At 41.3% G+C, this 25,300-nt stretch overlaps 1 protein-coding gene across 6 annotated transcripts in view; it reads right to left on the bottom strand.

The window, feature by feature from the left end:
- Positions 1-24,795, bottom strand: part of MCF2L (MCF.2 cell line derived transforming sequence like) — a 164,568-nt gene extending 139,773 nt beyond the window's left edge. For 3 of the 6 annotated variants that reach the window (XM_080376316.1, XM_080376301.1, XM_080376304.1), the window contains exons 1-2: positions 24,428-24,794; positions 14,657-14,855 (exon numbers count right to left, since the gene is read on the bottom strand). In XM_080376316.1, the coding sequence (XP_080232442.1) occupies positions 14,657-14,834 (178 nt within the window). In that variant the 5' untranslated portion in view covers positions 14,835-14,855; positions 24,428-24,794. Of the gene's footprint in view, positions 1-14,656; positions 14,900-24,427 lie in introns of those variants that run through there. The other 3 variants (XM_080376320.1, XM_080376306.1, XM_080376315.1) reach the window with 3 other exon arrangements.
- Between the last annotated feature and the right edge of the window lie 505 nt (positions 24,796-25,300).

Below are 25,300 nucleotides of genomic sequence, written 5' to 3'. Positions count from 1 at the left end.
GCTGTGATTCCAAAGGGCAGCATATACAGGAGACCTGAGGATGCCAGATACCATGCACTGGAAGGCTTGACTTGAAACACTAACTATACCACACCAACATACACAAAAGGAAAAGTCTCTTTGGTCCCTAGAGACTGCTGTGCATTAGCATCCCCCTAAGCATTTACTTCCTTCAACATCTTGACCAATCCTTTAGAGAAACAAACGGGCATTAAGGCAATAGTCACCTTTGCACCTGCGGTTATTAGTACAGTTGGATCTGCCACTGCTAGGATCACCTGCTACAAAAGCAAAAATCACTAAGTAACTTTGGCTGTAAGGCTCTACTGGGTAAAATCAAAGAAATGCATAAAAATAAACAACCTAGCAAATAATGTTTGAAATTACGTTATCAAATACAGAAGTCAGATATTCTTTAACTATCTAAAATCTTTCCATAACACAATGTAACCTGTAACTGTTATCCTATTTCACCTTTCTAAATACCAGATTTCTCCTCACTGTCACATGTACGTGCAAACAGGACGTCTTGTAATTAGCAGTGGTGTGGTAATGGGCTGTAGGCAAACCACTCTCAAAAAGCAGACATAGTTACATTATTAGATGGTTGAACTCCAATTTTATTGCTTTCATGGGATTAGGCAGCATGCTGTTCAAGGAACTGCGTTGTTTGCTTTACAATAGTAAAAATATTTCTGTATTAGCATTCTAGGTTTTTAAACATGTAGAGGCAACAAAGAGGCGTAGGACAGATCATGAGTAACAGCTGACAAAAATAATTCTTTCACTCTACTTCTATCCCTTTCCTTTCTCTCTCCCTGACATTTGCAAAAGATGATTTAAAACTAAAGACTAGCTTTTCATAGAGAAAACTGTATCTGCCTGCTCTCCCCATCTCCTCAATCCCCACATAGGCTCAGTCTATACACAGAGTACACTGACTATTCTGATAATATATTAGTAACTTAGAGCACCCAAAACAAAGAGTACTAAAAGTCAGTCCGTGAAAACTTCACTTCAAGTCCATTCTAGAGAGAGAACTTTAAAACGTTGTACCTCAGCAATGACAGGCAGCATTATCTGTGGGGGGAACACAGTAAGGTCTCAGATTCAAAGGTCGCATAATACTCACAAATAAAACCAAATGCAAAGGGCCTAGTGACTAAACTATATATATAATTTCATGTGAACAGCTGCCTCCTTTTTGAGGAGGAAAGGAGTTTATGAAACATTTTAAAGCCTATTTTAGCGAGCAATCCCACCATGGAATCACTGTCAGATGTCTCTATATTAGCTGACAAACTACAGACAATGTTTTGTCCAAGTGTTATGTTTTTCTATACAGCTTAGTCTTCTCAGTACTATATGTTATTTTTACAATATATATAGGAACTCATTTCACTAACAGAAAGACAGTCACAAACATGATTCCTACCTCATGTACTTGTGACGCAGGTACACACATGAAGCTATGTTACACATACCTGCTAAAAAATAATTTAACTCTTACACAGTACTTGCTTAACAGAGCTTCTCTTTCTTAAAGTACATTAATGCAAGTAAGTTTAAAATTAATTCTTCCCGATACAATTACACAACCACACTGTTGCACAGATTTGGTTTTGGCTTGAACAGTTGAAGTTAATCATAAGCATCGCTAAAATCTTCTAACACAATATATGAAGTCATACTCTTCTCACAGCCAGAACAAAGATATTAATCTGTGAGAACACACACATGTATTCCATGCTGAATTACTTAAACTACAAATAAAACCAACATCCTGCCAAAATACTATTATAAGGCAAATGTACCAGCAATTCCTTTCAGCAGCTCTCTGATCTCCAGCTCCAACAAAACAGCTAAGACTGCAACAGCATGCAAACAATAGCACTGTGCTTTAAAAGGCAAGACTTCAAGTGTTCAGAAAACTAGATGCTGTAAGTAAATATATATATACACAGAGTCCATGTTTAGGCTTGTGAATACCAACCTTTCTTGTTGTTCTGTCCAACATCCAAAGCATATCACACGTCCTTTGATCAGGTGTTTTATGCGAGAACAGCATAAATGACACAGCATTTGAGAAACAAACGTAGTAAAAATGTCCAAGTGTGCATGTTAAACTCTTCTCAAATGCAGCAAAATTGACGGGCTCAATGCAGTGCATTTAGCTTTTGCAGTGAGTTTGTTTCCAAGGAAACCAACAACTGCAGATGTTCTCCCATATAACAGGGAAAGAAAATTCAGCAGTGAGATTACTTGTTTACTCAGTATTTTATGCATACATTTTTTTCTGATCGATAAACTATTCTTCAAACTCTGTTAGAAAACTAGACTGCATTAAAAAATGATTTTTAAAAACTTCCTCTACACATAACCTACTGAACAGGTGCTGCTAAAGGAAGCACACCACCTTTAAATCAGTCTTCTCTCCCAAAGTGATCTGCCTCCCCTGCTTTGTCTCCTTCAACAAAAGCACACAAAACCTACCCTGTATTATGGGTGTGCATCCTAAAAGGCGCTCCAAAAACTTAGCCAGGCCCCAGGTTCCAAGGAACAATGCTGACCTAGAGAGCCTACTGGAACACCTATTCTTACCATATGGCGTAACATTGCAAAAATGTATCATGCTACAGAGGTATCACCATGACTGACATGATTTATGTTTCTCAGGATGACAGTACGAAACATAAATAGTAAGTAAAACCATAATGGTGATGCAAGGTAGAAGGTACTAAGGTACTTTCGCTGCAGTTCTTCCACAGGACGTGAAACCTGTAACTCAAAGTTACACACACAATGTTTACTTTTCATTTAGGCTGCAGATTCTCAAGCCTATATATATAAATGAAAACATTATGGGCACTGCTTTTTTTTTTTTTTATTTATTAGACCTGTTTTCCCTGGGTGAGGTAACCGAATATTTACCATACCTTCTGAGCTCTAAAGCTTACACCCCCCACCCCCCCCCCCACGTCCTCTTTTGGTGTTAACTGATTCAACAGCAACACCTACTGGGCACAGAAGGGCAAGATTCAATTTCTCGAAAGAATAAAGGGCCAGGCACAAAAGCAGAAAATACTTTTGAGCATCTATCTCTGGATACTTTTGCATCCCAGTCACTGTGAAACCAGAACTGAAAGGAACAAGACTTTAAAATCTGAATTTTCTCTCTACTCACCCCTCTGAAAGGAAAACATACTGAACAGAAAGATGGATAAAAGAATAGCAGTGACTTCTGGTTGCCATTTGGAGACAACATATTTATACTACATCTTCTAGGAATATTAGATAAACATGGCTAATAGAATCAGTTAACAGGAATTCTACCAGTAAAATTTTCAAACAATCTTCAAGTTCATGCAGCAAAGAGGTTTATTATATACCTTTTTGCTCTTTAAATCTATTTTCCCTCTGTTAAACAATTACATAGATTTTTTTAAAAAAAAAAAAAAGAAACCACCACATAAACCCCCAACCAAACAGCAGTGACTAATAACCAGCCAGATCAGACCAAGCAGAAGTTCTTCAAATCTTCACAGAGAAGAAAATGAACACATTTGTACTTATTAAATGCTAAGAACAAGGACTCCAGAGGTCTTTGGTGTAATGACACCCAGCATTTGCCTTCCATAAAGAAATCTACTGGGGTCTAAATTCCTTAAGTGGAGCACAAGAAGAACTGAGGTCTTGTGAGAGGGACACAGGCCAATCCACATTTCTGGCAGGCTCCATCTAAGCAAGCCAAAGAAAACAACAGAGGGGCAGCCCAGCTTCACCCCTCTTTTTGACCTTCTGCAGAGACTGATGTTTCATTTGCCTGCTGAAAGAAGCACATCATGATCAGATTTCACAATCACAGCCCTTGCCTGGTTTTCAACATCTACACAATTCCTTCTTTTAAAATGCAATCAGAAGAGAACAGGATCCCTACTCCAAGCACTGATTACACATCACATAACAAGCAATTATTTATTAGATGTATAAATGCTACTAGAATCAAAGAGCAACCCTGAAGACTCCCATTTTACAAGTTAGGGCCTCACTCAGTTGGCACTGAACCAACTTTCCCCTTGCTACCACCCCCTCTAGTCTAGTGAATCTTGACTCCTTCAAGACAGTGTCTTTATCTGGTGTTCTTGTTTCAGCTGGGATAGAGTTAATTTTCTTCTGAGTAACTAGCCCAGTGCTGCATTTTGGATTTGGTGTCCGAACAATGTTGACAGCACACTGATGGGTTTGGTTGTTGCTGGGTGATGTTTATACTAAGTCAAGGACTCTTCACTTCCTCAGACCCTGCCAGCGAGAGGGCTGGAGGGGCACAGGACATTGGGAGGGGACACAGCCAGGACAGCTGACCAGAACTAGCCAAAGGGATATTCCGTACCATATGGCGTCATGCTGAGTATATATAAGCTGGAGGAAGAAGAAGGAAGGGGACAGACATTCAGCATTATGGTGTTGGTCTTCCCAAGTCACCGTTATGCATGATGGAGCCCAGCTTTCCTGGAGATGGCTGAACCCCTGCCTGCCCATGGGAAGTGGTGAATGAATCCCTTGTTTTGCTTTACTTGTGTGCATGGCTTTTGCTTTACCTATTAAACTGTCTTTATCTCAGCCCATGAGTTTTCTCAATTTTACTCTTCCAATCCTCTCCCCCATCCCACCGTGGGAGGATTAAGTGGCTGTGTGTGGCTTAGTAACTGGCCATGGTTAAACCACAATATCTGGGAAGAACCCACCAGCTGGTTGGCCGAGCACCCACCCAGCCCTCTAGGCTGAGCAGGAAACTGAAGAGCACTCCCTTTTTCTGGGCAAGTGCTCTAATCACTTCGATAGGATGTGTGTCGGGAGCCCCAATGCCTCTGTATCCAGCCTGCATGAAACTGACCATCCCACCTTCTGAACAGTTCAGTAAGGTGTATATGGGCACACATAGCAGCTCAAAAGCATGGCACACACCGAACTGCAGACAGCCTTCTCAAGAAGGCAGCAGCTCTGGGCAAAGTCAAGGGGATCTCATCAATCCCAGGCAGCTCAATCCTCACCAGAAAAACTACCAAAGGAATTACAAAGAGAACGAGTGACACTCTTTTGAACTTAAAACATCCGAAGACTACTGAAGCACCCCGAACACTGGCACTCTTCTCTCCCACATGCTGCTCGTGAGCCTCTTCCTTTGGAGTATAGTGAACAAAAGCAAGCCCAGTCACCCTGCTGAAGCCACACCAGTTAGCGAAATGGGAAAACAACCCAGCTGCTCCCTTTGGGACCACCAGTCCTGGCTGCACACACATACGCCGTTGTGAGACCTTCTAAAACCCTGCTTATAGCCTTTCTATGTAAATTTGGTTTGCAACAGTGAACAGGGCACGTACAGATGTTGAATGAAATATGCCAAGGTACATGATACACCACGTTATACTATTGCTCAGAGCTGAAATGATACAAAAGTACACTACAGCACACAGATGGAACAGTGTTACAATATATCATATGGCTCTAGAACATATACTATATGTTCTAAAACAACAGGTGTTTCTCAAAATAGTAACAAGGAGGGAGGGGGGGGGAAGTAAAACAATTTCCTTAACATGTGTAATGGGGCATTTCTACAGTATTTTTTTGCCGCACTCCTCTGACTGCAAGCCTTGCCTATGTGGAAAAAGAAACTTCTAGGATTTCTCCTGGAAAAACCAAAACATGTATTCAAAAGAGTGCTAGCAAAGAAGACTTCAGGCAGCATTAAGAGAGCTGAGACTGCTTCTAGGCCCAGCAGCCTTGTTTCAAGTGGATTTTTTGGCAAGTCCTGACTGCATTACAGAGGTCCTCAATAACCTCTCTGCACATACACAACCTCATGCACGTATCAACACACCTTACTGGAAACAGAAGTTGCTGGCAAGACTGCCTGGTTTTTCAACAGCCTGCTCCCCATCTCACAGAAACCTGAGCAGAAGCAACACTAATGTGGTTTCCCTGGAACCTTCACCTTTTGGACAGGTATCCTTGGCAGCAGGTCCCAGGCAGCTTATTTTCCACTCAATCCATCATTTTCAGTATAGCTGTTTTCCCCCCCCCCAGATGATTCTTGGATCGGAGTCACACCTGCTGCTGAGCTACCACAGAGCCTTTCCTCCCTCCCTCCCTCCATTTAATAATCAGCAAAAGTACATTTCCCCAGGTAAGCCTTTGCAAAACAAGTCACACAAATTTGACAGTAGAAGGCTTAAATTGACAGACTCCAGATGCAATATCAAATTTATTTCCCTCCTCTCTATATAAAAAGTTGTTTAGCAATGGTCAATGGAAATCCGTCCAATAATTAGATGACATTTTAAGACTACAAGCAATAATCTAATTATGTGCAACAAATAATTTTAAAGAATCACATTTTTTTTTAATGTACCTTCCAATCAACAAATAGGCTTAAGCAAATCTGATAAGCTGAGCTGAGAAAATAAAACTGCTCACTAAGTAACTTAAATTGTGTATCCAAATTAAATAAACTCTCTTTAGCCTCTAGCAATTAAAACAAACACAGTATCTTTAGCTGGAGGAAAAGGTTTTCCTTTGACAGCTGGCCATTTAACCAATTCTAGTCAACTCTAAACCAGCACAATTTTCAACAGCAAAGAAACCCAGCCATATCAGCATCTAGTCTGCAGTTACAACTATGAATAATGAACAAAAGGAGTTCCTAGATAGCTATTTTCAGGGGTAGGAAGATTTCTGTGCACCTTACTTGTGGATGTAAACACCTGTTGTAGCTATAGCAAAACGCAAAAATAGACGTGAAAAAATGATTTGTTTAATTACCTTCCAATATTTCTGTTAGCAAAGCTCCCTCCTCCTATACAGTGATGATTTGACTTTCTAAACACTCTAAGAGTGCACTGATTAACCCCAGCAAATTTGTGCATTTGCATGAAACAGCCATTCCTAAGTGCCAGAGGCAACAATTGAACCGAACATATAATCTGTGTATTGGCTATAACAGAGGCAAAGAAATTCATTTCCATGACCAATGGTCCAGCTGGAAGCCAGTGAGTCAGTCTAACCCACCACTTCTTACCCTACAGATGTGTAGATAACACTGAAATGGTATTAAGGCAGCATGTGGAACCTTATAGCTCAGATGGTTTCTATTGCACCTGTGCAAGACCTAATGTTTACATTCACAACTCCTCCATTGTCATGGTCTTAGGAGTGAGTGCCAAACCCAGCAAGCTGTTACAGAAACAGAGGAGGCAACAAGCAAGGGAGAACTCCAAATCTGCTATGCAACTGCTCTTCACTACATGGGGGGCACATCAGAGGCATGAAATATCTAAGGTCATGCACTACACTGTCAGAAGAATAAGCCCATTTCTATTACAGAGTTTGTTTTTTCCTGTTTAGAGATTATAAACAAGCAGATTTACAAAGATATCCACTGCCTGCAGATGCAGAACAATGAGATTTACAGAATGCCTAAACAGGTACACATATCACAGTTCCTGCTTAGGTACTTTTCCAATTTCTAAGGAGCCATCTGAGGCCCTAAAAGCACAAAGGTACTCATGTCAGGGACTGAGCAGAATTAACTAAGCTTTCCTACTTCCATTTCAGCAAGTATCTAGTGTTTCATCCTGCATGGAGAATATCTGAAAACTGAAGTATGATTTAAATTAAAAGGAAAAGATTCATTACATTCAGAGGTATTACAAAGGCTATTAATAATAAACTAAATTATATTGCTTTCCTTTCTGATTGAACGGTTATATATTTCAAGTATATTATAAACAAAAAGACACCTATAACCACATCATATTAAAATACGTAAACCAAGAAAGCTGTATTAACTTCTACTAGCTTAATACTGCTAGAGAACGATTTTATGCCTCCCTATGCAACGTAAGAATTCCACTATTCTACAAAACTCCAATTTTCAGTTTACATGGATCATGTCTTACCACAGAAGTTTTGAACACCACACAGAACAAAGCAAGTATAGTGTCCCTCTAACTGAATCTTAAAAAGTCCTTGCTGCTTTGTACAGATTATTGGTGTTTGCCTCTCCCTTGGCAAGGAGCTCTCCAAGCACAGAACAGGCAGCAAAATGAAGGCAGGCAAATCAGGCTGGCAGAGCTCCAGCAATACCTCCCAGGTTCATGTGATCTCACAGCTAACAAGGAATCCCAGCCAAACTCTATCTGAAAAGCAAAAGACTCTCTAGGAAACGGGAGAATAGAAAGGGGGAAAAATAACAAATGCTTTGGCTGTGCTGCTTATCACAACAGAAAACAGGGAAAAAGTAGAAGGATGTACAAAAACGGAGCAAAGATCTTTCCAATGCACCTAATACACCATTACAAGTTGTGATGGATCAGTATAAGCCATTGCAGCACACAGTACATGGAACATCTCCCCAAGATCTTTTGCAACTGGGTTCAGAAAACTTCAAAGAACAATTAAAAATGCTTTCACACCTTCGCTACAGCTGCAGGTGGTACCAGAGGTTCAGCTTTATCTTAATGGCCTCGTAATGGGGAGGGGGGAGAAAAAAAATAAAACAGGAAAAAAACCCTAGCAGTTAATAAAGGATATGAGTAATTTCAATAAAAGGCAGCAAGCACTATTTCCTGAAAATGTCTTTTTTTTTGTTTAAAGCTGCATTCTTTTTTTGTTACTGTATGAAATAGCCACAGAGGCAGAAAAGTAAACAGCTGTGTAGCACTGCATTACAGACATATATATATGCACACATACATACACACACTCTGAATTTTATTGCTGACATTGAAATACCTCTCCATAGCTCATTTTTAGCTGACAATGCCTTTTTGCACTAATAGAGCTTTTCTGCTCTAACTTCTTGAACTGAATGCTACTAGTTGAACAGGAAGTTATTTTTACATATTCCATATTTGCTGTAATTCCCAGGAAAGAAGGAATTAAAGTAAGATGTTTAATATCAATTTCATTTAAAAGGCTACTTAACCTGCATAGCTTAGAAGTCTTAAGGCTAAAATCCTGGCAAGACTCCTACTGATTTGAATCAGACTGGGATTTCATTGCTCTATTACTTGAGGCAGGAACACAACACAGATGAGGTTTACCACGCAAAGGTTCTCCTTTCCATGTTGTTAGATAATTATTCCAATTAGCTTTAAACATATCTCATTTTGAGGAGTTAAACTCATAAGAATTTGCAAAATTCTTTCAGTAGGAATTCAGTTTTAATAAAAAGCAGCTCTCTTAATTAACACACAAGAACATTGGCTCATTAACATGTGCTGGTACTGGTATCAGTCCTACAGTGGCCAGTAAAGGAACAGGTCTGTAAAAACATTTATTTATAAAATTGAGTTCCACTGGAAGCAAATAGCCTTGAACACTGAGAATTACTAACTGTGCACACATAATATCTGCTATACCTTACTTGGACAGGCACTTCACATCAATCAGTCTACTAGTACCAAACAGAAAGCTCAGCATGGATATACTTAAAAGCTCCCACAGTAAAATCCAGCCTGTCCTTTAGCGGCAACGCACTGTCACTAAGCAGACAAAGAGAAGCATACAGAAAAAAACAGCCCACCACCTTTTGTCTGCCCACAGTTATGGTGATCCCAGTTCTGTACTCACAAAAAAAGAAAATAAATCCCCAGTACCCCCTACTTGAGCATTATGACAGATGCCACCAGGGACAGCAATGGCCCCCATTCTGTGCTGGGCCATGTGTCACTAAGTGGCTTGTGTATTATAGCATAGGGACTCCTGCCCTAGTTGGCTTGTATTTAAAGGCAAAAAAGGTCACAGGCTATTTAGCATCTGCACGGACAGGCTGAGAAGTCTACGTCATCTTCATTCCACAGAAGATGTACCAATGTGAATCAGATGACGGCACACTGTTCTCATTCCCATGAAAAACGCAGTCTTGTCACAGCTGCATATGGAATTCTTACATGGAAGAAATTTCTGACTACCTCACAAATTTTAGTCTTGACATTTTATTTATTTTTTTGAGTCTGCTAACAGCCTTATAAAAAACACTTGCTATGATATTCATAGCCTCGTTTTGTACATATACCTGCTAGCTGTATTAAGTCTAGTTTGCAAGTAATCCCTTGAAAAAAGTTTTTCATTAAGTTTTTACTTGAAGTATGCTGTAATATACACAGCTTTGCAAACTAAAATTAAAATTCTAATGAGATATTGAGTATGATAAAGTTCAGAGATATAACACAGCTCCAAGAATCAAGGAACTTTCCAAGTATATTGCACAAATGGAGGGCTTCCCTCCCCCCCGCCACAAATGTACTGGGACTCTTTTAGCTACCAATAAAAGCAGCTTATACAGATCATTTTAAGTTTCTTATTTTTTAGTTAAGATTTTTAAAAGGTTGTATTTGTACACATCAAGGAATAGAATGGACTTGATCCATACAACGTGAGCTGTTGTTTTTCTGAAAAGCCACCTAATTTGAAAAAGCATAATTATTATAACAATGAACGTCTACAATATTTCCCTCGTATGTTACTAGTGGAATCTTCATACAGCTTTTATACAGCTGTGACTAGTGGAAGCAAGGGGCTAATGAGTATAACGGAAGTATACTGGATTCAGAGTATAACTGGAGTTACCAAGATGTATGAGTGTTCAAGAGACAGCATGTTACTGGCTTTTTTCCCTACTCTGATGTGGGTGATGAGTGGTCTTGATAACATAACCTGACCACACTATTCCAGACAGCGAAGATATAGCAGGTATATAATTCAGTCAAAGCCATCAGCTTCAATAATGCCATTGAGAGGTGCCTAAAAGGTGTTTATGTATGGAAAACAATGCAAATTAACATTTCTTTCCAAAAGCACATGACTGTAACAGATGAGCATTTCAAGTGCTTGGGAGTGCAACAGCTGATGATGAGCTTTGCAGCACTGTTACAAGTGCTAGAATTGCCATATCGCAGTCACTCAACTGTCTTTTCAGCTGCCTTGTAATTTCTCATGCAAAAATCCTCACAATCATGTAAAACAGTAAAAAGACACCCACTTTATAATTTAAGATAGTTTTAAAAAAATTTTTACTCATGAAGTATGTCTTCTCAGGTAAGTTTGGACCAGGGAGATTTCAGTCAGCTGTATCCCTGGATTCCTCAAAACCTAGGCAGAGTCATGATAGTTCCTTTACTTATAGCTTAAAAGCTTTGATTGTAGCACCCTCATTATAAATAGGCTTATTCAAATAGGCTGTTTGTTACAACACCAGCAACTACAGCTCCCAAGACATCACAGTAGCAAATCTTGATACCACAAAAGGTTTTCTCTGTTTCCGTATTACTTTAGCATCATTGCAGGAACCTAAAACACTCTGTGTGAAAAATTATATTCCAAACAGATATGAACTGTAGAGAGGGAAAATCAACGAAGCAAAGAAAAGGTGTGAACTGTTTAAAGGGGACCATCTCCAAAGCAGAAAAGTCTCATTCAAAAAAAAAACCCCAAACACATCACTGTTATGTAAACAAGCCTCCAATCACAGCACTTCTGGAGTCCAACCCCAAACAGGTAGAAAAGCATAACAGGCACTGAGAAACTATAGAAATACTAGCTTTTTTTTTTTTTTTTCATTTTTAAAGACTAATGACTGTCTTTAATGCCCCCATCCTTTCTCCACAATCTTTCCATTTTCCAGCCTCTTTGAAAACAAGAGGGGAAAGGATGAAAGGATGTATTACACACAATTTGAAATGAGACAAGAGCACACACAAGTTGGTTAGATGTTATCATGCTTCTATCTCAGTTGTGCTCTGCCTCAAGCTAAATTGTGCATGCATTTCTTCCAAGCTAACTTTTTAAGCCTTCCAAAATGCAACATGTTCTGTGTGTGTGTAAACTCACAGACACAATGAAGACCTGATCTTAATTATAACTTCTAGGAAAACACTGCAGTAAAAATATTGCTATTAACGTAGTATCAATATTATAGCAGATGAGTTCCTGTGGAGGAGGATGCAACAGAGGCGTTAAAACTTCAGAAACAGCAACATATGGTTTAACTGAGAAGAGCATCAAGACGCTCTCCATCCTATAGTATTAAGTCTGCATGAGACTCACATTTGCTTACAGAAACCAAAAACAGAACAGAAAAGCACTAAAACAACATTGCTGGAGTTTATTTTCTGCAGCAGCATTTCTCTTTGTGCCTTTTCCCACCAGAAGACTATAAGGCTTAGCTTCACTAAACAAGGTACTATGGCTTTCTTTACCCAGCCACAAAAATACTTGCTTCTTTTCCTGAAATAAGTACTTGAACAAGTGTTAGAACTAGAGCAAAAGAACTGCTCATCCCACCACATGCCCAATATACAAACTGTCCATTTTAAATATCTACCATGTTATGCCACTGTAGTTCTTTCCAGAGGAGATAATTTTTAGCAGTCTCTTGATAAAGTCAGAAAACATTAACATGCAGATTGCATCAATTCGAGGCAATAATTTGTTAAAAATCAAGGCCAAATAAAATGGCCACAAACACGAGTCATTCAATCTGTGATACTAGCAACAGTATTAGTAATCGCATAGAAAGAGCTTTCATACTCTTTTTAGTTTTAATTTAGTTTTAAAATTTAATAACTTTACCAGAAAATTATCTGCAACTATGTTTCAGAAGCCTATCTCTGGGAAAGCTCCTTTCCCAGTCTACACACTGTTCTCTTCAAGTCAAAAGAAAACAAGCATCCATTTTTTTTTTAAACTACACTCCACTCTTTCGCAGGCATAAAGAGTATTATCAGGTGCTTTTTTGTTTTGGTTAGTGGCTTGTAATTCAGCTGTCAAACCAGGCATGGATGCAATCCTCAATGAAAAAGCTGCTACATCTCTGACCAGGAAACTTAGTCCAGAACTTCCTTCACTAAACCTTATACTCCTTTCATATGGACTTCAGTGACGGAAAGATAGCAGCCACAGCTAACAGGTGAAATTAGCATAGCCAATTATGTGCAGGTTATTATAGGCAGACCCATGCCTATGCAGTACGTATATAAACTCAGTTCCCGGTCTGTCTTCACTGCTTTGATTCTTATCTGTGCATCTTACTAAACTTCCTTTGTAGATCAACCAGTCAACTGTCAATTCACTGTTATATCAACAGAGAATACACACACACCTTAGTCTGAACGTAACACCACTGTCCCCTGAATTTCTGGAGAGGAGTAGCAGCAATTTCCCATTGAAAATTCTCCAGAAGATACAAGACAGAACTACCTTTCCTCTGACTTCATACTCCAGGCCTGCCTTCCCAAGTCCTTTTTGTTTCTTCTTCCACCAAAGAATCACCATTAAAAAAAAAAAAAAAAAAAAAAAAAAGTCTTGAAATCTCTTAGCCTAGCTTAAAGCTGAGACTGAATCAAGTACACTTAGCTCACCTCCAGCTGTGGTTTGTTTCACTAGAGGCTATGGACAAAAAGAAAATTAAAACAAGCAGATGTCCACCTTCTTCCATAACTTACAAAGATCTCAACTACAAAGTCAGAATACATGTGCTCTCCCTTCTGTTTTCTCTTGTAGTCTAGATACATCCTTCTTATTTCCACAGAAGTCATATTTTGTAACCCTGTGACCAATCCTGACACCATTCTCTGGCTCTTCTGCGGGGTTTTTTTGCATCTTTCCTTGTTAGCTTTGAGAGAAATCTTGTATTCTGGCAGAGATCTTGCTAGCACACCAATAAAATGATTACTCCAGTAACTACTTCCTGTTAAGCCAGAGCTGAATATCAATCATTCTGAAGTATCACCAAAATCATTTGCTCATCCAGGCTGAAATAATGAGGTGGGCTTTTTTTCTTTTACGACAACAGAGTCCTATCCTGCCTTGTAATCGTATATTAAATGCAAGACTGCATTTTAGTGAATTTCATCTTTCCTGTTTTGGATCATCTTTCCAGCTTAGAGTTGTTTGCATGGATACATGTAAATATTTTTTATTTACCTAGGAGGCTTTTAAAAAATTTATTTAAAAAACGTTAATAAGATGTGTTAATAAAGACCAAATGCTATCAGGTACAACTGTTAATCAAATCATAGATTTACAGTCCATCTGCACTACAACCAAGGCAAAGGTCACTTAGTTCATATATGCAACAACCTCCTGCACAGGTGAATACAGGATCAGGTGGTACAGGAAAAAATGTATTTTTAGTCCCTGTAACTATAAACTAGCACTCACTACAGTTTTCTGCTTATGGACCACAGCAACAAAAGCAACATGATAAGGTGCACAAGCATTTTATACTTTCTTCTCAGCAGCTTCTCTAGAACATGATTTTAAAACTGTTGGAAGGTAGGTCAGGTTTCTCCGGGATGACTATTTTTTGCTAATCAATTAATTTATAGAATTATTTTAATTTCTTATAACAAGCATCAGTCCTCCTGAGTAAAGGTTTATGCTCTTCACTGGCTGCTACTTCACACTTGTTTTTGCAGTGACATCACCCTTCTCCAAGTGAATAGTCAGCTATTCTTTTATTTGGACTTCCTGCCCTACTGTCATTGCTAGTGATGAGACATCATTGCTAAAATTCTTAAAACCATCAGTCCTCCTCTTAACACAGTTTGGCAGCCAGCTGGGCAATTTTCAAAATACACTATATTTTTCTCACCTGCTGTGCCTTCTGGCACCTCCAGCTTATCTCGCACAAGTTGCATGATATCTGACACCACAACCTGATGGTTTGTGTCTTCTTCTTGCTCTTCATTAGACTGGTTGGCTGTTGCAAAACAGTTGCAGCTTCCAGTTTCTTTGCACAGGATCAGCCTCCAATACCGGTAATCAGACATGAAAATGCTGTAAGTGGATTTCTGAAATTTAAAAACAAACAGAAAATAATTTTCTGCACGTTGTAAGAAAAAATCTAGATAGTTGAAAAAAGTTTAAAATCATTTTAAGACAGTTACATACAGATTATCATATCTTTGATTTTATGTAAAGAAAAAATACGTGGTTTATAATAACCGTTAATGGTATTGTACCCAAAATAAAAACGTCAAGAGTCCCCTGTAGTTTCTCAAAACACTTATATCTTAGGTCAGGGAGCTAATCACAAAAAACCCCAAACAATATACAAATATCAAATTACATATGATCTTCGTAACAACCGCATAAAGGTAAAATATATCTGTATCATATTTTCAGCAGAACAACTCAATATTAGTCTTAAAGCACCTTCTGAAACCCAGTTTAACTAGGTGAAAGAACACCCCTAAACATGGACTGTCAAAAACTAAAATAATGTAGGAATAGGTATTAATAATTTAAAAAAAACCCAATACTATGCTTTCTGCAAGGGCGTGTGTGTGTGTGTGTCCCTGAAATTACCGTTCAAAACTTTAATAAAGCAACTAACTGAAGGAAACCTTGACACTGGAAATGCGGCAGGAAGAAGAGACTCTTTGGTTTCCGACACAGCACCCAGGTCCTTTGAGGCTACCCTCTTCCTGACAGGAAAAAAGGGGGCAACTGTTCCCTTAGCCTAGGCAGGACTTACTAGCAAGCCGATTTGTGCTTCCAGGTAAGAGAGAGAGCATGTTCTTAAACACCTGCAGGTTTCTCAATGTACATGTACAAATGCTACAGAACTACAGTGATTTTATCCTTTTACACAAGCAAAAATAATCTCCTTCTTGAAACTACAACTAAATCATCACTAACTGTAAAAGATTTCTTCCACATGAGCAAACAGCTTGAGCTTTCCAAATACTTTGAGTTGCTAAAAGGTATTTGGGAATTCTGCTAAGTGCTAGCAGGTGTCATTTCTTCAGGAGATCATACCACACCCCGAAATGCGCTTGTTCCTGCTCTCCTCCAGAGGGCATGTGGGCAGCAAAAAAAACCCCAAACCAAATCACCCAAACCTCCAAACACAAGGACCTGAACATGCTTTTCCAAGTTTATCTGGAAAACGCCAGGCCCAAGCAGGGGAGATGTGCATCTCTTCCTTATCCAAAAAGCTTTATGTTTACCTGGAGAGATGCAAGATTTCCATTTGTCCTACAAGCATCTAAATCCAAGTGTTTCTAGCGTATTTCTGTTTATAGCTGCTGATTAGCTTGAGTAAAAGCATCAATCCAGACCACGGATATTCACAATGATACATACAGAGATTCTCTACATTACACTTAAAGATGGCAGTTTTATAGACCTGAAGAAAGTAAATCCTTTTACATGAAGAAAGCTTTTAAAATGGAGTTACATTAAAGAAACAGCCAAAAAAAAACCCAACCCAAACCCCCTGCATTATTTAGCACCAGATCTCCCAGGAATCACCAAGAAGGATACTTTATCACTTACTACTTTACTTCAACAGAAGAAAGGATTTCTGGATAAAACACTCTTCTTTAAATACTACCACAAGGTGCACCTTCTTCCCAGTTTAAAGACAGTAATTTTGTTTTATTTTAGCTAACTTAGTGCCAGTTTCCTCAGTTCTCCCTTTGCCTGTTTCCAGACTTTCAGGCTTGGCACATTTGTCAGAGGATGGGTAATGCAGGTAAAAGCAAACCATTCAACTCTTTCCATAGCTGCTTCAGTGTACATATCCTTCTTGTCACACAGGTAGTGGCAAACAGTTACAGCTGTACTAAAGCACATGCTGCTTGTAAATAATGTACATAGTAAGTACTTCTAAGCTGCACCTACCTCTGCAACTGTCTGACATGGTACGTGCAATGACGGGCACAAGCGTGCACAAGCAGGTACCAAAGCAGCACATGCACAGGGGTTTTAATGAAAGAAGCATTTCGTAGCACTTAAATGTTTTTCTCAGTTTTGTGGGAGTGGGGTGTGTTTGTGTTTCCACTTTTCCTCAAGTGTAAGGTTCCAATTACCCTTACACTTGAGGCATTAAATAAACAGATTTTACTTCTTAAAGCCACTTAGTAAAGTTTAAAGTTCTCCTGTCCAGAACAACTCCTTTTTACCCCCAGAACTGGGGCAGAGATGGGGAAGTCTCCTCTGAAGGAGACAGTAAACCCAAAAACTTCTAGTAGTTTTTCCCCTGCTTTTGTGCAAGGTGAACTGGAAAGCAGCTAGACATGTGTGTCAGTAGCCAGCAAATTACTCTAGGAATAAATTTTTAACTTACTGCTTTTCCTTAAGGAATGGAAACTCCTGAAGATAACCAAAAATAATTATATCCAAACGTGCAGTTAGAGACACACATTTATGACCTTAATCCTAATTTAATTAATTAGTTTTCTGACCCACTCATCATTTCGGTTTTAAGAGCAGTAATGTGAACCTAGTTTTTAAGCTAACAGCTCAGGGACTCAGAGGGCAACGTAGCTGGGGAAAAAAATATGGGAGGGCTGACACATAATCACTACATAGGTCTGTCATACTTTCACAAAGAGAGGCGGCCTGTAGAGACATTCACAAAATTGACTTGACCAAGATTGTCTACAAGTAGGAAAACACTAAAAAAAAAAAAAAAAAAAAAAAAAAAAAAAAAGAGTAAAAAGCCAAAAAAACCCAACTTATTCTTTCGTCTTAAGAACTAATGTACAATGTTCCAAATGGTCACAGCATTCCTGACAGATATATGTCCACTCGGATTGCTGCAATGATACTGCAGGCACAAGTAGTTTTTCTTAACTCTTTCAAAACATCCATAGATAAACTAATTCCCTCAACCAGCATAAAAACTAGGCTGATGTACCAAAAAAACCACAAAAGACCCAAGAATGAAACCACCATTTGACATTTATGGGTCCGAACAACTGCTCCTGAATCCCAGTTCTGCATGCCAGTACTGCTTGTGCGTTTGGGTTTTTCTGTTTTATTTTAAACCAGATTGTAGACAACAAAGTTGGTGAAATACCCAAGGAAAAGCAAGGGCAGAATTTGGATTCATTTGTTAGGGACTAAAGGCACTGGCAGACTTTACTGGCCCTGACCAGCCTCACGCAGGACCTCCACCCACGGACCCAAGAGCTGCACGTGTGTTCAGGCCAAGGCCTTCAGTCCCTACCTAAGCTAGGCCATTGGCGCGCCTGTCTACAGCCCTGTCCCTGGGCAGGCCTACACCGCAGCCCTGCTTTGAGTCCTAGCTCTGGGTCCTTTCACTTCTGACTGGATTCCCTGGAGGGACCAGGTCCATCACTCACTGGGTCAGGGTTGGCTGGTAGAGCCTGTCACCAGTGCCCAGTTCTGGCGTTCAGACCCTGCTAGCAGTGCCCTGGTCAGCCAGTCTGTGCTGGGGCCACCCTCGGGCTCCTGCCACGGCTCCTCTTGTTCAGCACTCCCGCGCTTGCTGCTGACACCAACTAAGGTTACAAGTTACACAAACTCAAAGACCTGCTTCTCAGCTTAGTGAAGTTTATCAAAATACAATTCTAACGGGGATACAGCAAAGCACACAGGAACACGTGGGACTTGGCGGAGCGCATCTGACAAATGTGATAGTTCCTTACCACTGTACGAAAACAGACAGAGATACGCTACAGCTTTGGCACGTGCTCTAGGTTGGGAAGGAGGGAAAGCCTCCAAGAACACAGCAGGTACAATGGGTCACTGTGAACTCACAGGCACCATGTAAAAGCTCCATTCTCCCCCTGTGATGCCAGTCATTCCCCAAGGGAACGCTACGTAGGGGTCAGCATCCCCCTATTTACTACAAGTAGTTGCCAGCTATTTTGGTATCGATTAGGTACACAGCATGCTTCACCTGCAAGGTCTGGCAGCATGCTAAGTGGATGAGCTTTGAAACTGTAGTTACTTATGGGGCCAATAATGCATTAATATGTAATATTAAGTAGTAACATGTATATTATTATATAGCACTCCACACTATTCTTAATTAAAGGTGTAAATGCCTTCTGAACTACTGCTTATGAAATTCAAACAATTTGAAAGGAGGAGTCCTTTCTGAATCAGTCTGCACACACACTTCGCCAAACCTACTTCAGTTTCCAGTCCAAAATCCCCCTTTAATTCAAGAACAGCATTGCAAAGGAATTAATAATTATCTTCAAACGTAACCAGATTACATAAGGCATCCAGTTATCTCAGAAACCTAAATTCATATTCTGCAACCATTTCACCATGGCAGTTAAACCTGACTCCTAGGGTCCCCATTGCTCTGAGTCAATATGCTATTACGGGATCACGGTGCAATTTCTTCAGCTGTTTCCCTGGTTATTTAGGCACAGCATCATTTCTAGTCAGGTGAAACACAAACATTGAAATATATCTCACTTCTAAGATCATTTGTCTGATACTTTCAGACCTGTAAATTACCTTACTCGGCATTTAATCCCTGCAACATTTTACCATGCTTTCATCACTGCTCCATTTAAGCCACTGGGGAAAAAAACCCCAACATATTTGTGTGGGGAAAACTGGTCCTAATTTAGCACCTACTAAGATTTCACACCCTTGTTTTCCATATACACAATGACACTTTATTCCAATGCTCTTAAAGAAAAACTGTTTAATATGTTATCTGGCCTGAACAGGCAGGCTTAAACTTAGTAATTCACGAAGCTCAGTACACCCACATCAATAGAAATAGTGGAGTCCAGTTGATGAAGTAAGAGCTCATCTGTGTACCTCACTGGTCTCTGCAGGAGCATCGGACTGAACTGGACACCAATGTCTGTGTAGTACTAATTAATATTTCTTTATTTTATAATGGATTAAAATACACTGAATAGCATTTAAACCCATCAATATTGTTTCTATGAGAATCTTAAAAAAAAAAAGTGCATTTATCTGGGCTGCAGCATTCTTTTCAAGTTTTGCACTTTGCAACGCTGGTCAGTCATTTTTCCCATTGCACAATACACAGGTAAAGCGCAAAAAACGTAAGACGCATACACTGTAGTTCCACCTAAATTGAGACATTACACTGAGAGGTGTAAGTTAAGAAGCTACGTGACTGATGTATATTCGGCATTCGCTGGAGTACGAGAGACGCACATCTGCTGAGGCTCATCAACCCCTCGCTTTGACTCAATAGGAGTCCAAGACAATTGTGGATGAACCTAAGTTTGTACGATGAAAAGTGCCACTTTTGTATATGTTATTGACAGAGTGCCACAAAGAATGAGTCATCTAATATAAACAATAAAGCATTTTAGGATTTTATTAAAGCCTATTAAACTACTTAAGTTCTGCCTATGGAGATATTGTATTTCTATTCTTGCCCCTCCCCCAGCCCCTTCCCATTTTGTTCAGAAAGATGAAGAGGAAAAAACAGCAGCAACAAAGCCCCAGACATTCGCATCTCTCTCTAGGGCACATAGAATATCCTTACATGTTTTAAACTAAAATCGATTTAAAGACTAAATTTTTTCTCATTTGGAGCTTTACTGTGATCAACATTTAACTTGAGTACTAAGTAGTCTTTCAAGATAAATGTTCTCATTTTTTATTTAAAAGCCTTTCACAAAGCATTAGAAATCATCAACTGACTTATGTAGGAAATACTAATTTCAAAGAAATTGTAAGACTACTTAGCAAGAGCTAAACAGGCCTCTTCAAAGGAAGGAAAGGAATTATGTGTTTCATAAAAGAAATTAAAAGTTTAATAAATAAGAAAGCATTTGATAGGTAGCCACTTCTCTTCTGAGGAACACAAGTTTAAATGAAGTCACTCAGCTGTCTTCCTTCCTCCTTTGGGGGCAGCCACACAAGAAAAGTTTATTATTTGTTAGGTAACTCAGAATCACGCATCTATATTTTAAGACATCTAACAAAAAGAATAAAAAGGTAAACATACACACATCACAGAGGGCAGCAGAGTTGTCCCAAAGCTTGAGCAACCTTCCCTACTGCCTGCCTACACCACTGCAGATAGGCGTTGGAACAGCTTCAAGTACCCAGCCAAATTCTCTCTCCCTTTTCAGAGCTACAAACCCAGCGCACACCAAGCTGCCCACAGACTTAGAGCAGAGCAGAGCATAAGGGCAAAGGAACAGCTTCTTGCAGGTATTAAATGAAGTATAGACAAAGCCAGAATTTCCTCCTCCTCCCTCACCAGCTGCAAGCATCCTAACCAAAGCTGCATCTCAAGCCCTTCAGAAATCTAGACCCTACACACACATTATTTCTACTTTGAATTCACTACAGGAAAAAGCAGAGGCCCTCACCTTTAGTATCGTATTGGATTTGTGAAGTGTCTTGCTGTCCATTTTGTACAAACTTCCCGTTTAAGGCGGGTGAAAGATCTTCCCTATTTTCAGTTAACATAGCCAAAGAAAATCAGTCTGTAGAGTATTAATGTAAATGTGAGAAAAGCACCATATTACAGAATTCTAGTTGCCTAGGGATCATTATCAGCAGTAGCATAATTTCCTTAGTCTTTAAAACTCCCACCAAACCACCTACATTCCTGAAAACTGAGCTTTTGGAGTTGGGTATCTAAATTTCTTCTCCTCCCACCCCTTCATACTGCCCCCACACACCGAAGTTTTCTTTCCCACTCATTTCTCTTTCCATCCATGAGAAATCAAATAATCATTCTGGCCTGAACATGGTATCCTCTAAAATGGCACAGAGAGCAGTTCACATCTCCCAAACTGTTCACAGTCTATATCTGTTTCCACTCAGATCACGTCTATGAGATTTTTCTCAAGACCCCAGAGAATGACAAGCTAGGTTTTATTTTTAAATTAAGTCTGAAACACAATAGAAACTGACAATGCTATGCAGCATTCTGTGGAAAAGGAGGTGGTTACATGCTTGACCCCTTAAAATAAGGGGCTGATAAATCTCCCCGTATTCAAGTTGTTCTCATGATGAACCCAAACTTCCATCTCACCAATGCATTATGACTGCACACACAAAGCTGTGACAAACCCCAAACACAGCCACCAGCATGAAGACACTATGCAAATACCATTTGTTTAACTCAGAGGTACCTGTAGCCAAGCAGGCAAACCCTAGTTAACTCCCAAACTAAGTAAATTGAAAGTAGTAAAATATATGCTACTTTCCGAAGGTCAGTGATTACATGGCACATTCTGTTTATTTTTTATGTAATTATTATGGAAACAACATTAGAATATTAGCAGTTTCTCTTCAAATCAGAACTGGGAATGTCAAAGACCTTTCTCTGGAGAAAGCTCCTAGGACACCGTCTTTGTTCAGTGACCATGTAACAGGAGTATGTGCTTTCCTCAGCTTAGAGGACACAGGTCTCAGAGAGATCACTTGGGTCACTTCATCCCACCGACTTGCTGACAAACATATAATAGGTGTCCAGTTTCAAAGGGCTCACAAAACATCTACTCCACAAGTCCCTTCTCTTCCCCCTCCCGCCCAACCCCAGCTTGTCGCAGATCTAAAGCATTTTGCAATAACCCATAAAAAAAACCCTCAAGACTCGTAGCTTCAGCATTCAGCCTTTCACCATAACACACACAGGAGAAAAAGGCATGGCTGAGATCTCCTATAGCTCAAGAAACCTTCCCTACTGCTTGCCTACAGAGACAGAGAGCACTGCCAACGTCCTGTGCCTGCAGAATTTGTTGAACAGAAATACAAGATAAAGGAGAACCTTTAAGAAAGAAGAAGTAAGTTCTTTTCTGATCTATTTGGGATTTAATTTTCTGTTAAGTAACCGTGCTGAATGCTTCCTAACGAAGTTGTTAGAGATTTACTTAGCAGTGTCATTTTGTTAGAAATAGCGATTGACAACAACCTTCATCTTGAAAGGAACACTGTATTAAAAGCTGCAAGTAGATGTCCATTTTAAGATGGCTAAACCTGGTATCTATTCTGAAGCTCCTGCAAAGCCTCAACAGGGCACACAGGTGGCTGCTTTCAAGATTGATTTTACAGACATCTTCGTCATTAAAAAAAGCCATTCCATGCAACTTCTGTAATTACTTTTGTATAGTCCAATCCTGAATCAGTGAAGCATGTCGCTTCTGGAAGCCATCCGACACACAAGCATTTCAAAGTTCAACGGAATAAAATCACGTGGATTTACCCCAGACCTCCCTACAGAACTGATAAGGACAGGAAAGAGGGTTGTGTGGTAGCAGCCAGGCCCAAAACACAAGAAATGGCGCTCAACATCAGCAAGTATGAAAACAATGCTGAATCCTCTACTCTATGACTGTGCCTTTATTAGGCATGTGCTCTAGCACCTTCTTGAATCAGGGTCCAAATCAATTTTTTTCCTCTCCCCTCCTACTTAAATGACAAGACATGTGCTTTTGTTTAGAATGGTGTTCTTAATTTTTAAATATGCTAACCAAATTTACACTGGCTAAGTACATTTAATAAACACAGATCCTACTGCTGAACATTATTTTGACTGTTTCACTCCCCAAGCCAGAAAGGCTGCACATACACTAATAAACTCTGAGAAGCATTTGAAGACTGTCATAAAAAGGCAATCTATAGATCTTGTAGAAAATTGATTTGGTTTCTTTTTATTTGCTTTCTGACCCTATCCACATTCTCAGCTATTCTGAAATCGCTAAATCAGACTGGCTTTAAAAATGAAATAAAGGGTTTGCAAGAGCAAATTACTGCCAAGTCTATAAAGATAAGTTTTACGTTCTTTTTCAAGGTTTTCAGCTAAAAATATCTTTAAACAAATCTTTCTTTCTGGCTTTTAGATTGCAAACACTTAAGTCTCCTTCCTTTTGTTGCTACAAAAAGAAACAGAAGTAACAAAAAAAACCCCCAAAACCAAACAAACAACAAATCCACAGACAACACAGCTGCCTAATTTATTTTTAATAGTCCAGCCCAAGTGAAATACAGAAAGTAAATAAGCACCACAAGCTGCAGAAACATCCTTACAGTCCGTGTGATTAACCATGGCAGGTAACACCAGCCAACAGAACGCCGGATCTAAAACATCCTTTTCATACCAGGGGACCGCTTTGTCTCCAGACCCAGGATGCCTCGCTCATCTGCTACGAGCCGGGCGCCGCAGGCAGAAGCCCCGCTCGCACCGCACGGCGCCGGGCGGGATGCGGCGGGGCAGCCCCCGCCGCCCACACACCCGGGGAGGAGGGGGCATCCCGAGGCGCCCACCGCGTTCGTTCCTTTATTCCTCCGTTTTCAGGCAGGTTACCGCGCTTGCCTTTGTTTTCGCTTCCTCCCCTAACCCGGACCTATCGCTACGAAACTGAAGGTGGGCTTAAAAAAAGAGAGAAAGAAAGAGCACCCACGCACAGAAAACCCCCACCGAGGCGTCCCGGTGACCAGCGGTTAAGTCCCGCCGCCGGTGCCCCGTGAGAGGAGCCCGGCCGGCGGCGGCACGGGGCGCACCCCCGCCCGCCCCTGCCCGGGGGGCTGCCCGCCCTCCGCCCGCGGGGGAGCGCTGCCCCCAGCAAGATGGTGGCGCTCCCCGGCGGCGAGCGGAGGCCGGGCGGGCGGTGCGGGGCCACGAGGAGCCCGCCTCCACACTCACCTCGGCACCCTGCCCGGAGGACCAGGTGGCCGCTGCCGCCGGCGCTCAGCAGCTCGCCCGGGCGACTGGGGCAGCGCCTCCCCCCGGGGCCGGCGGGGCGGCTATAGCAGCTCGGGGGAGGCGCCGCGGGGCCCCGCCCGCAGGCGGGAGCGGCGGAGAGGGGCTGCCTTTTGTCAGGGCCCCGTTCCTCTCCCCAGCGTCGTGCGAGCTCCCGGGGGAGGCAGCCGGAGGCCCTTTGTGTGGCGGCGCGGGGAAGGGAAGGGGGGAGAGGTGGAACAGCTCCGCGCCGGCCCGGGCCCGCCGGCCGCGCTTCCCTTGAGCACCTGTAACGCCTGGCCCGGCCCGCCCCGCCGCCACCGGCGGCCTCCGCCCGGGCCAACGCCAGGGGCGACCCACCTTCCCGCCCCGGGCCAACACCAGGAGCGACCCGCGGGGGCTCCCGCCTTCCCGCCCTGGGGCCTCGGCGGCTGTTGGAGCCCCGCTGAGGCGGGGCGGGCGGCACCGCCGCGCTTGGCGCCACACCCAGCCGGCCTGGTAACGGGGGGTGTGCGGCGACCTGCGGGCGGAGCCGCCCTTGTCCCTTACGGCCGCCCACAGGTACCCGCGGGGCGCGGCTGCTGGCGGCCGGGCGGGCTCCGCTGTGAGGGGCTGCGGCGTGGCCTGGTGAGTGAGGCACCGCCGCCTCGCAGCGGTGAGCCCGGCTACAAAGGACAGGTGTTCACCAGGTGGGAAGTGTTGGGGTTAGGGTCTTCGACGTGCCTTTTTCTAGGAAAAGCAGTTATTTCCAGGAAAGTAGTTACTACTTGTAGGAGTGTCGCCTCATCTTTTTGGGAAGCTATGGGGATGGCGCAGCGGTGCCATGTGGAAGTTTTG

Source organism: Falco punctatus (genome assembly GCF_963210335.1).
Source record: "Falco punctatus genome assembly, chromosome: 2".
Lineage (NCBI taxonomy): Eukaryota > Metazoa > Chordata > Aves > Falconiformes > Falconidae > Falco > Falco punctatus.
Note: the sequence above shows the minus strand (reverse complement) of the source record. Positions and strands in the feature narration are given on the sequence as shown.